The 16,120-nt window shown below is 42.7% G+C and overlaps 1 protein-coding gene across 4 annotated transcripts in view; it reads left to right on the top strand.

The window, feature by feature from the left end:
- Positions 1 to 438: 438 nt before the first annotated feature.
- LOC119655359 (CREB-regulated transcription coactivator 3) overlaps positions 439 to 16,120 on the top strand; it is a 99,946-nt gene continuing 84,264 nt past the window's right edge. For 2 of the 4 annotated variants that reach the window (XM_038061236.1, XM_038061219.1), the window contains exon 1: positions 439 to 1,060. In XM_038061236.1, the coding sequence (XP_037917164.1) occupies positions 947 to 1,060 (114 nt within the window). In that variant the 5' untranslated portion in view covers positions 439 to 946. The remainder of the gene's footprint in view (positions 1,061 to 16,120) is intronic. The other 2 variants (XM_038061243.1, XM_038061227.1) reach the window with 1 other exon arrangement.

The following is a 16,120-nucleotide window of genomic DNA, read 5'->3' as shown; positions in this document are numbered from 1 at the left end:
ACACTTCAAGGCCCTGATCCAATATGGATTGTTGCGCCAACGATTATTATTATAAAGGTGAATCCGGTAATCTTTTTATTCTTGTGCTGGGATATATTTGCCTTTGTTTAAATAAAAAAGGAAGCTTAAAAGAAAACTGAACTTGGTAAAGATTTCGGTGCTGCTTGGATACTGGGTATCCAATTCAGAGTCTAGAATTTTCGATTTAACAATTTTTTTATTGTTATTGGCGCGATTCTTATACAGATAATTACAAAAAAATAAAGCAACCTTGCGAAAAGAGCTAAAATGTCGGGAGTTATCCATCTGTAGATAATTTTAATATTTAACTTCCGCCTTTATCAGAATTCATTGATATTTCAAAACGTAATGCCACATGGAGCCCCTGACGAACCTTCCAAACGCACCCACCTGACTTTTGCACACCACCAATCGGGCAACCCATTCCGTGAACGAAGTCATGACCGCCATATTGTGTAATAGGTTGTCATTTCAATTCTTATCAGTAGAACTGCTGAATTTTTGTCATAATAAAACCGCAGTGGCGAGATCTGTGCAATGAAAACAAATTTTTCGCGTGTGAAAATGCATTGAACGTGTAATTTGTGCTCACCCGGCCGCCTCTCCATACCGGACACGTTATCATGTGGCTTTTACTTGTGCGGGCGTAAACAGCATCGGGAAACAAAATAGCGAAAATTCTGAAATCGAAAACGCATCACGCCGAGAGAGAAAAAAGAAGTGTCGTCGCGCGAGGCGAGTAGTGGAAAAAACATCACGCATAGTTTTTGTTATGGTTGGACGGTGAGACGTTTTGTGTCGCGCGTAGAGCAAAAAACAGAGAAATAGACGAAATAAGCGCAGCGAGCGGGGAGCAGGAGCGGCAACGGCGGCAGCACCATTGCAAAGAAAACGCGAAGCAGGCAACCTGAAGACTACATCAAAGATGGCGAATCCGCGCAAATTCAGCGAGAAAATCGCCCTGCAGAAGCAGAAACAGGCCGAAGGGACGGCCGAGTTCGAGAAGATCATGCGGGAGGTGTCGGACGCAACGTCAAAGGTACATTTTTTGCATTATCCGTTTTTGTGCGAACATGGCGAGTTGTCAGCGGGCCGCCGCGGCCGCGAGCTGGTTTGACGTCTCGGCCGCGGAAGTGGGCCGCTGTGCAGCTCACGGGCCGAAAATACCTTTTTGTTTACTTTGCCCGTTGCAAAATCCGGAAATAAAGCAGCGCTGGGCCGTGTAAACAGAGTGCGGTCGAGCGGGCCGCGGGTCAATTCCAATTTCAGTTGGAGTCCGATTGGTCAGTTTTCGGGGGGTGCGAGGCGATGTAAACAAGAACCTGGATTACGTGATGCAGCGACAGGTGGACAGTCGGTGGGGCTTGGCGCCTTCCATGGCATGCCGTCCGCGCGGGCAGCCTCCTGTCGCCGCACCAGCGCTTCGCGCTCGCCAGCGTTCCTATTGATAAGTTTCGAGTCCAGCGCGCATGGGACGTCACCGATTGCCTCACTTTGATTTCGCCCACCCAGCAAACAATCGACAGCTCTGTGTTTACTTTGCCAGCACGATTCCTGAGACCGCCTCCCCGGAATAGTTTTGCGCGCTAGTTTGTTGAAAGCGCGGGGAGCGCCATTCGCACTATCGGCTGTTATCATTCCGGTCGAGGGCAGACGTTTGCGCGGCGATTCGAAACTACGCAGCCTTTGGCAGTCACTTAATGTGGGAGCTCGCGGCGGGGCTAATGTTTTCAGTCGTTCTCGGCTGACTGGACGATATTGGTGTATTGCGATGCAGAGTGGGAACGCGCGAAAACAAAGTACGCTGGAGGCATGTTTACAGGCAGCTCTGACAGGCTGGGTCGCGAGAGTCAACGCTGCTTGGGACGGGCGCCCTCGTTATCAGCGCGACACATCCCGCCATCCATTAGAACGATCTGTATCGTGTCAATTTCGATTGTGGGACTCGTTCTGATAAGTTCTAATTCGCCTATTATCTGTTTATCGACGTTTTTATCACTCGAGGCACGCTCCAAGCGGTTGTACGGTCTTCGATGAGGCGCATGTGAGGTTTGGAATTGGCAAACACTGGGGCGCATGTGAGGCTCGAAGGTGGCAAGCACACGTACGAGGTCGCACAGTTGATAACTGAGTTTACATTAGGCGAACCTAGGGACACGGATGGCTTCGATATACTCGGCTAATCCCGGCTGCAGTGGTTATTGATAACGTCGCATTGACCATCTGTTGAAGCTTTTCTAGTAATTTAATTAGTCATTTCGCGCGATAACTCTGGATAAAGGAAGGCAGATTTAGGGGACGATGACGACTCATTAGTTTGATTGCTAATTTACCTGAGATTGTCAATTTTAATGGTTTAATGGGACTGGAGAATGCAGCTTTGTTTTGTTCAGTAGATTATCTGCATTTGGGCAAATACCAAGCTGACTGCAATGTAGATGTTTTCGAAGCCAAGCGTAAATTTTATCTTTTTTTTTTATCTAGCCAGAGAGGGCACTATCCCTATCCTGAGCTGCTCCACTTCGAAAAACCACTGCCCATTTGCGTCTCCTCTGTCAAAATTTAATTTCCTCTTGAAACTTGCTCCAATCATACTCGTTTTCTGGCGCGAAAGTAGTCAAAGTGGACTTTGAACCCACGGCGCACACAACTTCGTCCAAAACGTTTCCACATTCATATTTCAATCGGATGTTTTAGGTTTTCGCACTTGAGGAATCTGCACGCCGATTAGTCAGCTTAGACGGAACAATGAACAATCGTGAAGCGTGAAAGCATCGTTTAATTGTTTGTGGTCAATTAAGCTTGAAAGGGGTAACATCTTATCTTATTCTGCGAGGAATATGCAACTCCAACGGCTCTGAATCATTATCGCAATACAACGAGTGCTATTTAGTGAGTCAACGTTAAGAATGAAGATGTTTACTCTTGCAATGAACAAGGACTGTGAGAAGGGCTATCTTTTGACATCGCTCAAAAAGCGCAAGAATTAAAATAAATTCTTTCTTCTGTTTTGAGGATACTTAGATGTTGCTCCTGCGCAGGCTCAATGGTCAGAGCACTGAACTTTCGTAAGAACAGGTCGCGGTTCAGATCTCACCGATAGCAGAGGGATTTTTATCATAGTCTGGATGTAGACTCAGTTGTGAATAAGTCCCTGAGTCAAATCAGAGGACTAACCTCCCTAGCATACCGCTACGGTTTCGATATGCTTTTAAACTTGCTTCATTACACCAACGATTATCATTAGATTTATTTTTATTTATTTGATGTTAGGTTTATGTATTGTCGCAGCCACAAAGTATTTCAAAATTAGATCAGCAATGGAACGACTTGTTTTCATGATCGTCGGAAACATATCCAGAATACGAACAGACGTTTGGATGATGCGATTAAAGGCCTCTTGCATGTTAGTTTTCTCCCGGATGATAAGCAACCCAAGTAGTCCAGAATACGGAATACTTGATTACAATGAAAGTGTTGTAAAATGTACAGTTCGTTCCATATTTTTCGATTTTGTCCAATTTCAATCCGGGGACCTAACTTCAAGTAAGAAGAGGAGAAGGAACTATCGGCGCCCTCGCATTGCAAGAGGAAGACTTGCTTGATATTCATACTAGTGGAGGAGGCGAAATTTATGTAATATCTCTGCGACTTTTGGACAAATGACATTCGATTAGAATGATTTGCCAAGCACGTCTGGCTTTCATCATCGCCGCTCTAATATATTGGGTTGGGGAAAAAGAAATGTCGTATTTTGTCAATAGATGGCGACACTTAAACATATCTTGTGTTGTACTTATCGCATACTATATGACGATTTGAAGACGACAATCTGTGCTACAGGTGTCTCTTTGACGGTGTTGTGATCGTAAGTTTCAGTCTCAAGTTATAGTGCGTCAAAAATGGAGTCCGCCAAGCAAGAAATTCGTCATATTTTACGTTTTTACTACCCTGAGAGGTAAAAATGCAACGAAGGCGGCCGAAAAAATTTATGAAATTTATTGGCCCGATACTGTAATGATTCACACAGCACAGCGTTGGTTCGATCGATTTCGTTCTGGTGCAGTGGATGTCGAAGATACACCCCGTACTGGTAGGCCAATCGTCGTAGAAACCGATAAAATCGTCGAAATCATCCAAGTAGACCGGCACGTGAGCACTCGCTCGATTGCCCAGGAACTGGGTATAGACCATAAAACCGATAATGAAGTTGCCTGGCAACAAGTTTGTGAACAAAACGGCCCATATTTGACTTAAATCGGATAATTCTAAGTATGTTAAATAAAGTGTCAAATTTGAATAACAAATACGACATTTCTTTTCCCCCAACCCAATATGTGGTGGGGTGGGGTGGTGGGGTATAGCGCGTCAACCACATCTACGCGCCTGCGCGGTTACCTGAAATGCTCTTCAGCACCACTACAACTTTCCGTGATTCGCAATTCTCCTCTACTGTTCTTTGTCAAGTGCCCTTGGGGCGATCCACTCATTGACCATTTATGGAGAGTAAATTCCGCTTCATTGACGTCCCTCCTTGAAGTGTGACCTATCCACTGCCACTTCCATCTGCCGGTCATAATGCGTACAAGTGGCAGGTCGATGAGCCGCCCAAGTTCCTCGTTTGTGATAGTATCAGACCAACGCATTTCGATGATACCACACAGACAGGCGGTGAAGAAGACTTGGAGCCTTCGAATGAAAATATGGGTCACTTTTCATGTGCTACTCTCATGTAGCAACACAGAAAGAATACTAGCACAGAACAGTTTCACGTTGATCTTGACGTTGAGATAACCGTATTTCCAGATTTTAGACAGGTCAGCGAAAGCGGGTCTAGCACTGTCAATGTGTTGGGCAACATCCATTTCGGTGCCACCATCGGCAGAAGCCATTCTTCCAAGATATACAAATTCATCGACGTCTTCGATGCTCTGCCCATTAATACACAGTTTTGTTGGTATTTGTCTTCAGTTCAACTCTACTTGCCTCTCTTTCCAAATTCAGAGCCATTTGACCAAGGTCCATGATCCGGTAAGAGAGCAAATAGCCTACCTAAAAATTAAAAAAAAAATCAGGGTGGTGCGAGTAGATGAAATCTAGACCTCAAAATGTCCCATATCCTCGATATCTGCCCAAATAAACTTACTAATAGTATATTACCAACTTTTAGCTGTTATGCACAAGTCGCTCCTCACATCTTCTTTTTCTTTATCAACTGCCTGATCTGGATGTAATCGCGAGGCTTTTAAATCTCCATCCAGCGAATCAAGCCACCATTGTTTCGGCCGGCCTTTTGGTCGCTTACCGTTGACTTTGATGTTCAGACCAATATTGGCAAGTGAATTCCCGTTAGCGCGAATTACGGGACCATACACTCGAAAACGCCTCACTCACAGTTTTTCCCCGATCGGTTCAACCCCATGTCGATCATGGATATCCTCATTTCGACCAACGCTCAGAACTATAGAAAGCGGCAGACGGGTGACATTGCGGTAAATTTGAGTTGAGACGTTCGCTGATACGTCGACCATAAAGAACACAAGTTGTGGAATGCCACTTCATCCAGGTCGCATTAATGCGTGAAGCAAATTCATTATACAGTTCTCCATTGACTGATTGCATTGCCCTGAGATATTTAATTCACTCAGTTCTGGGAAAGTTACTGAAGCTGACAGCACTGAGCAATTTAAATATCTCGAGTCAATGCTGTCAGCCAATGGAGAATTGTGTTATGTTTCTCACTTAGGGAAATACAAAACCTTTTATACCTGAAGCGTCAAGCTTCCGGTTTCCCGACTTGTTTAATAATCGTCCGGTCAGAACGACGCCCATCGTTCGTTCAAAATACTTATACAAAAACAATAACTCGCCGCTCGTGTTTCGGCAATATGTTTTTCATTTATTGAGGTCAAGGACCTGTTACGCTCTAAAATGAGTTCCGCAAAGCGAAAAAGTTTCTCAATTGAAAAAGGTGCAGTATTACACCGTTTAGAAGTTGGCAAATCAAAGGTAGCTCTGATGAGGGAATTCAGTGTATCTCATTCTACAATATCGACGATAAAGATAAGATAGAACCCAGAGATACCACTCAAGGACAAGTAGATTAAGCACTATTACAGTGGTTTAAGCTCACAGCTACACAGGGAATACTCGTAAATGAACCGTTGCTTCAAGAAAAAGCTAAGCTTTTTGCTTAAGAGCAGAATATCTCTAACTTCAATTGCTCAATGAGTTGGATAAACCATTTTAAAGTAACACAATATCGTCTTCGGTAAGATTGTCGGAGAATCCTTAGCAATTCAATAGAGTGATGTAAGCGATTGGTTAGAAAAAATGTGAGCTAATTTACGTGAGAAGTTTAGTGATGAAGAAATTTTTAATGCGGATAAAACTAGGTTGCTTTAGATATAAACTAAGCCCTAGACAAGGTGGAACATGCACGGGAGGAAAGTTATCAAAAGCAAAAGTAACTGTGATGGTGGTAACCAACATGAGTAGTGCTGTTAAAAAAAGCTTCTTGTAATCACGAAATTTCAACATCCTAAATGCTTTAAAGGTATATGGCTCCTACCAGCTTATGAGAGTAATCGCAAGGCCTAGATGAGCGTTGATATTTTCACTAAATGGATATGTACTTGGGATTGCGAATTAACGAAACAGAAAGTCCTACTTTTGGTAGGTAACTGTCCTACACCCCCATATTGCTGACTTTAGAAGCGTAACTCTGGATGAACTATACTACAGGCACCAGAGAAAATCATGCCCGATTGCCGAGGTAACGGACAGATAATATGGAAGGAGTTAATGATGCCCAACACTTGACTTTTCGTCACAGACGTCTTCACAACAGCAGCACCACCAGCATCATTTGCAAAGATAGCAGAGAGGTGTTGCTGCTGCGTGGCATTGGCATCATGCTGATCCTTGGAAGCTGCATCGTATAGACTGATCGAATCACATTACGAGCAGTTTCACGAAGGAAATTTCCCCAAGCAAACCACGGGGAGCTGCTAGTTAGTCTCGCGGATTCATATTATACACAGGATTTGTATGGCACTACAAGAAGTCTCTACATGGCTACAAGGGCGATCTGTACAGATGAGTACGGACGGCTTGGTAATGCTTTTGAGGCTACGCATTACCTATGGCGAAACCAAGTATAACAGCGCCAGCGACAAAATACTTGCACATCGTAAATCCTGCCAGCTTTTCAATAGGTGCCAAATTTGCAAAGGCAATAGTATGGCCTATAACCACTGTTATATCAGTTACTTCCGCCCCAGCAAGTCCAAATAATGCGCGTATTATAGCGGCTTACATCCCTCTTAAATCTGGGGCATTAACGTACGATGCTATCTTCACTTCATATTGTCTGTTTGGTTTTTGTTGGACCATTATCTAACAAAACTCCTCATATCTTGCTTCTGCTGGACGCGATTCCCTTTTGGCTTCTTCCGCGTCGATTCCGAAGAATCGTTCAATTTGTTCAAGAGTTTCTTCAAAATCAATTTAACGTCTCTTGGTTCTGTGGATCATTCACAAAAATGATTTCCTCGGGCAGCGTTGAAGTTAGTTTTTGCATAACCAGGCTATCACTTTTCTGGTGTCGGAAAGAGCAGTTAAATCGACATGTTCCTTCAGCAGATCGTGGTACTCTGTGTTTTTTTATTGTGGTAATAGTCGAATTGGGTGTCCGGAAGGCACAGTGGTTAGAACACTAGCATGTCGTAAGTTCCTGAGTCAAATCAGCGTAAGTAATAGTCACCGGCGAGCGAAATGTTGAACACATTGCCTCTTACAGGCTATCGTAATCCTGCATTGTATCATTATCGTCTTGAATGGTTGGCATATGGTTTACGGTACATTGATTTCATCTCGCTGAATATTGTTTAGATTGTTTGGAAAACGATCAGTTTGTCGAGATTGGTTTTAACCAATTTACGTCGTCTAGTCTAATCAAGAAATTTTCAAATCTTGAGAAGTTGTTTCTGTCGGCCTTTGTCCAATTTTCTCTAGCAACTTGTCATTAGCATGGATAGCATCAAAGACACTCATCGCTAACCATCATCACGATTGTAGCGATGCAATATTGATCGGGAAAGTCCTCATCTAGAACGTATGTCGATGCACATAGTAATTTCATGAAGCAGGAGCTCAATTCCGTTTAGGTCACAATTGTCGACTATTACCCCTTCGAAGTTAGTCATCAGAAACTCTGAGTTCTTCAGATTTGCAACATGAAGCGATCAATCCCAATTTTCGGCAAGACCAGCTTTGTTGGGAATTTCTAGAAAAACATCATCTTTGAAGAGCAGCGTATAAGGCATTGGACGCTATGTATATCTCACGTAAGAGTGTTGGTCACCAGAAAGAAGAAGAGTGTTGGAAGGGAGCATCCTTGATGAACATCGAAAGAAACACCAGAAGGTTTTGGTGAACTTGTCTTACTTTGAACTCGGGCTTTTTAGTAAGGTGGATAAACCCACAAATTCCTCTAGCCCTAGATGAAGGGCTAGAAGGCCAACTTTTGAAGCGGTTGGTGACTGGTGGTGAAAAGTGGATCACGTACGAAAATCTCAAGCGAAAAAGATCGTGGTCAAAGCGCGGCGAGCCGGCCCAAACCATCGCCAAGCCCGGATTGACGGCCAGGAAGGTTTTACTGTGTGTTTGGTGGGATTGGAAGGGAGTCATCCACTATGAGCTACTCAACTATGGCCAGACCCTCAATTGGGTCCTCTACTGTGAGCAACTCGACCGTTTGAAGCAGGCGATTGACCAGAAGCGGCCAGGATTGGTCAATAGGAATGGTGTTCTGTTCCACCAGGACAACGCTCGACCTGAGACATCTTTGATGACCCGCCAGAAGCTACGGGAGCTCGGATGGGATGTCCTATCGTACCCACCATAAAGTCCGGACCTGGCACCAAGTGATTACCATCTCTTCCGGTCCATGCAAAACGCTTTTGGTGCTACTAAGTTCGCCTCAAAAGAGGCTTGCGGAAACTGGCTGTCGAGTTTTTTGCAAATAAGGAGGGGGGTTTTATAAGACGGGGATAATGGAGTTGCCTTCTAAATGGCAATAAGTTTGCGAACAAAACGCCGCATATTTGACTTAAATCGGATAATTCTAAGTATGTTAAATAAAGCGTTAAAATTCGATCACAATTATGACATTACTTTTTCCCTCAACCCAATATTAAGTGCACACCAGATCAGCATGGGCGGTACACGTTCAAACGGCTTCTTAAAATGGAGAAAGGTAATGTAAAAAAGTAAAATGTCTCCATGAGAAGCCGCAAGATTTAACGTCGCTGGCGCCATAAATCTTAAAAAATCAGCTTGGTTGAGGATAATTCCAAAAATATCGCAAATGTGCTTGTCAAAGATGCGTTCGATGGCATGAAATTACAGTTATTGGTGTCATAGCAACAGTTCGAATACATATATAGAGAGTGTGTGTTGATCATAGTCTTAGGAGCCCGTTCCGATCGCCTCCATAATGCCGACAGCGTCCTCTATCGCATCAAGTTTGCGTCGAAAGTTCGGCATCGTCTCATTCGATGTTAGATAGACACTGAAAAACGTCATCCCTAAACGCCGAAATCAGATAAAGCTATCTCCCCGGGCAGAATGGCAGTGGCTTCTGATAAGTCGGGGTGCCATGAAGCCGGGTCCCTGCTCCGGTACTTTTCATTGATTAGCACTAGTTTACTTCCACAGCGAACTGTGTTAGTAACTCATGAGCGGTTGCACTCCGACAAGACATTCCAATGTCATCTGGGAGGCTCATTCGTCCTTTTCAATACAAAATCTAGGCATTGTGTTTTCATTAGAGATCCGCATAATGTCCAGAAGGTTTTGTAGAGGACAGTGACTGGCTATTAGACCCACCAATGCCCTTATTCAATATTTGTCTAGTATAAGGGTTCTAACTTTTTTGTTCCATTCATCTTGTGTATGCCTATATCCTACCATTGTTCCTGTCCATGGAGAATTACTACTTGAGGTCCCATGACGGTCATAATTACATAGATTTCATTCGCAGGCTCCTGCCTCACAAATGGTGTTTGAGATCCTTTTCGTACAAACTCATCCGCCCTCATTGCTATCTATGCTTTTTTGCCCGGCTATACTCGCCTCCGGTCATTGTTTTCTGTGGGGTAGTCAAGATATCGGATTTCTTAGCAGCATATTGGTTCTGGGCTAAAGGTCAGAGCTTTCTTTCCCAATAACCCCTTCACAGTATAGAACGTACTTTTGTTTCTTGTCCTCTGACCAAATTCAACGAGGACTTCACAACCTTTCGTTTTCCGAATGGAACACATTTCTGCGCTGTTATCTTCAAGCTTGATCCTATAACGGATTTCGTGACTTCCGTAAAGGTCTTGCCTCCCATCGGCTTAATAAAGAGAGCTAGACGACCTCCCTTCGTCTTTTAGTGCTCTACTACGCTTTAATTTTAGGCAGAGGGTTTTTTTTACTACCTGGGTGAAATCTCGCTCAGTTTCACTCTGGAACAGGTTATCTGCGATCTGTTTTGCGCTTACCATGCTCTCATTGCGGGCGCGGTTGTTTCTGCTTTTCGCACACCTTCTGTTGCTCTCCTTGTCCGCGTGTAGAAGGAAATGCGATCATAGAGTTCCTCCAGTTCCGTAAGCTCATTTTTCACATCTTCGCTGATGTTTTTCTGTAGAAGCGTTGCCGACCGACCCCATGCACTTCACAGCTGCTGCTTATTTTCTGATAACCCATTCCTCTTTGGCTTTCGCAAGGACAGTTGACTGCGCTCTCATTTGGCTTATATTTGAAGACATCTGCCCACTTTCAGCGGTTTCCGCTTTGCTTCTTTCGGGAACTGCAGCACTACATGATACTGGGATTGCCGTCCCTGCCCCGTGTATTGTATCATTCTGCGAGTTTTCTCTATTTGGCCGTGCGCATTCCGGTCTCTCGTCGAGTGGGGAGCGGTTCATTTTTGTGCTGCACGCAAACCTTCTACATTCCTCAGCTTTATAATTGTTTGTCTCCATAAAAGTTTTACCGACGCATCATGTACAAGGGAGCAGGCTGGAATAATCAGGAACGAGTCTACCTTCGGCGACAAAGCCCCTGCCCCAGTTCCGTGCGACCTGACCTACAGGGATCAGCGCTCACTCGGAGCAACGCGGTCTATAAATATGTTTCAATGCACACTACCCGACCATGATCCCTAAGGGCCTGGCTCCTGGTATACACCACACATACTACCTTGGCAGAGCTAGAGTCAAATCACCCCATCGTCGATAGCTCCGGGGACTCCCAAGGTGTCCCGACATGTAGCGGCCATTAGTAGTTCACTCTTCACCGAGAAACTTTCTCGATGCTACTACCTATGATGCAGGTAGATTGTCAGCTAAGGATTAGCACCTCAGGGACGCCACTCTACGTATCGTAAGCGATCGGTTAACGATCGCTAACGACCTCTGAGGGAAGGAAAAGGGGTAATGTTTGGTGAATATGACGAGTACGGCACGACTTCTTGTTTCTCTAAGAATATTTTCACTAATTGTGCATTATGTATCCGTGCATTTTCAATAATAGAAACTGTTGCATGATCGTGCTTATATAGTGGCGCTTTTCCTTCAATATCCCGCCCACAAGTATCAAACGCTTTCCATGGTGATTTCCCGGGACGATTTCTTCTGATAAAAGTATGCTTTTATCATACAGTGTTCTAAGCTTAGCATTATCGTAACGGCCCCTTTTTTGTAGCTAGTCACTGCACGATGACTTGTGGCGGGCAATCCACTGGTTAGTTATCTTTTTTAAGGCAAAAGTGAACGCTGCGCAACGGGCAGGAATCTGCTTAAATCGCAAATGTGATGCTCCTTAACATTGATCGGAATCTCGCAGTAAAGACCCTGTCAGAACCCGAATCGGAGGTAATGATTATACTCCCTATCTCGGATTCTCGTTTACTATCACCGGGTTTCCCAGAGTACAAAAACACAGGTCCAGTTATACCAAGGGGGGCAGGATTATTCTCGAAAGCCTCATAATCTCACTTCGCTTAGCCCTAGATTGCCCAACTCATAAACATCTAGTAGTATCTATGATACTTCTGGTTTAGTACCTCCAATACATCTGAAAATTCGGACCATTTGGTGCCTAATAGATATACTGTGCCCCCCTCCCTAAGTCAAAATTTTCGTTCAAGTTGGAGAAAGCGGACATTCTGGGGGTCCTAAATAGCTGCTCAATTAGTATTGGGTTCAAATCTTGATGGTTGCAGAGTGATTTTTACCAATGTATGGTACTCTGACGCACCTCAAGGCCTTGTTGTCTGTCTGTCTGTCCGGCACACGAATTTTTCTCGGAGACCGTTATAGCAATTGACACCAAATTTGGTAGAAAGGTGGGAACTATGAACGCTCACGCATACAGTAAGTTACATTCTTTTACGTTGAATTTAAGGGGGGTCCCCATACATGCAAAAGAGGGGTGTACATTTTTTTTTCATCAAATATATTCATGTGGGGTATCAAATTAAAGGTCTCGGTTAGTATTTTTCGAAGTCGGTCTTAGTTTTGATATTTGTTTGAAAGGTGGGGACTACGGAGGGGTTGAAAGTGATCATTTCTTTAACGGATCCATTCTCAGAAACTATCCAACCGAAAAATCTGGAAAAAATCAAGAGGCTGCCACTGTATGGTTCCTAGGCTCCAAAATATCTTCCATACCGATACCTGTTCAAATAAAGTTAATAATAGTACATTATTATAATTTTCACCCTAGAATCACGAAATTTTGCAGCAATGTAGGCTACAGCATAGATCACCAAATTTGGTGCAAATCGCACTATTACTAACAAAGTTATAGTAGGTCAAATTGTCGCTTCTATGCAAATTCAAGACTTTGAATGTCAATATCACTTGAAAGTGGATATTTTCACATAATATATGCATTACATGCTACATACTAACGGGACAAATGCACACTCAAATCTCTTTATAAAAGAAGTACACAAAACCTTTCATACCTGAAGCGTCTAACTTCCGGTTTCCCGACTTGTTTACACGTTCCCTATCGTTTAACTGCAATAAACCTAGAAGCTGGTCCAAGTACCAATCAGAATGAAGCATTTTATAGCGAGAAAATCACCATTTATTCAGAAAATAATGTTCAATTTCACAATTGAAATGGAAAATGGAAATGTAATTGTCCCATGGTCCACTCTGAACGTCTTTATATAACATGTTTTCCACAAACACCTGAACATATTCTTCCCCGTTAGCCAATTTGTATAATCTGTTTTGCATTTCAGGTATATTGTCGCACAGTAGAGATCCTGAATTAAAGATTAAAATAATGAGATGCGGAGTTAAAACTATTTTTATTCCAGAATATTTATATTTCTAATCTCGAAGTTCTCGTTCCATCAATTGAAAACTCTCCCAAGTCGACAAAAAAGGCTAAATGATTGTCGAAAATTATTTGCATTATAAAATTAAAATAAAAAGTGAATAGCTGGAGATGCGAGGGAGTTAGTCACTCAGCCGTTATAAAACCTGTTACCTTTTTTGTAGAATAATGCGGATTGTTTCCACAGTAAAGAAAATCAAAAGGTCAGGCGGCTATCTGCCTTCTTTTCTCCAAAATATGCTAAGTCAGCATGGCCTCAGGCGATTAAAAATAGTAAAAATTGTATGCTGGACTATTCTAACAAAACCAAATAAGAGCTATCGGATGCCAATCCCAAAACTGGTATGCTGTTTATCAATATTCCGTATATTACCAATTATCCCTTTGATTAAGATATTAGTTAGATAATCTCCGCCAATATTTATCTAACGTGACATGTACTCGAAAAAATACTCAATTCACGCACTAGTAGTAATTCTGATATTATTGTTTTCGCAATTGTAATGTAATAAAAAAATTTGATAATTATTTGTTCCATTCTCTTTATAGAATATTACAATTCACGCTAGTTTGAGTCTAATCGTTGATAATAATCCGTCTCTTCGCTTCTTGATAAAAAACTGTCTGGCTTTCTATCAAGCGAGGTTTTCGCTTTTCGCATTTGACACATTTATTGTGTTAAAATGAAAGCTTTGCAATTCACTTTTCTGCTGTGGTTATTGACTGTCTGTTTTGTGAAATTTACCCGAAAAAGTATTATAGGCTTATCTTCCCCAAAAAGATAATCACCCAATGACAACTGTTGTATTCAGGTGTTCAATTGTTCACTTTATTTGCCCATATGTTCACTAAATGGAATATTAATACCAGAATTATATGAATATATTTAGTTTCCAATATCCAGAACTCGTGCTAAGCTGAGGTAGTTCATCTTCGAACAGTACATTGGAGGATTGCAAAAGTTCTTGCGTAATTTTAAATGAAAACCTAATAATCCTAAGAATAACTTTGACGGTACGATAATTGAGGAGGTAGAGCACTAACCTAGTTGCATTGATTCTTAATATTTCAAGATTAGCTCGCTATAAATCTTTCAGCAAAAATCCACAAATGAACCCTTCCAAAATATTCGCTTCAATATCTTCTTTGTAGAAATTCTAATTGGGATCGTTTAGTGGTTACAGCGCTAAATTGCGGCAACAGGTCACAGTTGGATTACCACTAGTGGCAGAGGGATTTGGATTTTGACTGTATGTCCAATAATGCTGGGAAAAATAATTCTTTTCGGTGAGGAGAATCTTTCCGATTCACTTTGTTGAGTCGATACAAAAGAGCGCCTGATAAGAGTTATCACTATTTTCACTGCTTTGCGCAAAACTGCTTCCACAACGTATAAATTAATTTCACAGTAACAATTTTCTATATGTACAGGTGCTCTAAATGTGCAGTATTTTAATCGATCGCCTCTTTTGTGATGAGTCGTACCACATTTGAGTCGACTCACTCATGAATTACACATCACTAATGTCGGATACCAGTCGACTCGGCTGTGAATGAGTAGTCAAATCGGGCTACTTGTCACAGTCGAACGCATTGACTACAATCTGGAATGAAGTGCTCTAACAGCGCTGCAACAATTGGTATCCAATCCCGGCCTTAGTAAGGAACTCCAAATATCCAGGTTTTGCACCGAGGTCAACCAATTCGATATCCATAAAAGTTGTCTAGCTTCCTGGCCTGCGCCATCACATCGTCTTGTTTTCTACCATAAATATTACCCTTACTTTCAAACTGGATCAACCTTACTCATACGGATTAAGCGACCCGCTAACCGCAACCTATTGAGCCGGATTTTATCTACAGCCGGACGCGATATCGCTCATAGATTTCGTCCATATTCATATAGGAGGCCAAAAATTCTTCGGAGGATTCTTCTCTCGAACGTGGCCAAGAGTTCGAAATTTTTCTTGCTAGGAAACCAAGTCTTCCAGGCATGCATGATGATTAGGAAGATCATTATACAATAAGAGATTGGACCTTATGATAAGACGTTTCGGGCGAACCAGGTTTCGCAAGCTGAAATAGGCTCTGTCTGCTGGCTGCCAACAACTATGCGCGGATTTCAACGTCGTTACTATTACTGGTTGTAATTTTGGACCATAAAAAGGAGAAATTATCAATGGTCTCAAAGTTGTAGTCTCTTGTTTTTATTGTTCTAATTTGACCAATATCATTTGTTGTTATTGGTTCTTTGGTTTTTGGTGCTGACGTTGCCACCATGTACTAGTCTGCCTTACCCTCATTAATCTACTGCCGAAGATCTCGCACCGCCTGCTTGAGTTGTTCTCCCTATAATGTAAATATCGTCAGCATAGGCCAATAGTTGGGTAGACTTGAAGAGGATTGTGTTTCCCGCAATAACATCAGCATCGCCGACCACTTTTCAGGGCGAGGCTAAAAAGGATGCATGATAGGCCATCCCCTTGTCTTATACCTGGCCTCACCCGTTGGTCAGGGTCAACGTAGTCAACCCTATTAATTTAGTCGGGATACCAAATTCTGTCATGACTGTGTACACCTTCACCCTGGCGATGCTATCAGAAACGGCCTTGAAGTCGATGAAAAGATGGTGCAATAGACTTCCTGCGTTAGAAAATGACTATATGTTTGTTTACGCCGAAATAGTAGTTTACCTGCT

The sequence above is a fragment of the Hermetia illucens genome, chromosome 1 (genome assembly GCF_905115235.1).
Source record: "Hermetia illucens chromosome 1, iHerIll2.2.curated.20191125, whole genome shotgun sequence".
NCBI lineage: Eukaryota > Metazoa > Arthropoda > Insecta > Diptera > Stratiomyidae > Hermetia > Hermetia illucens.
The sequence above is the reverse complement of the archived record's forward strand: the minus strand, read 5'-3'. Positions and strand labels throughout refer to the sequence as shown.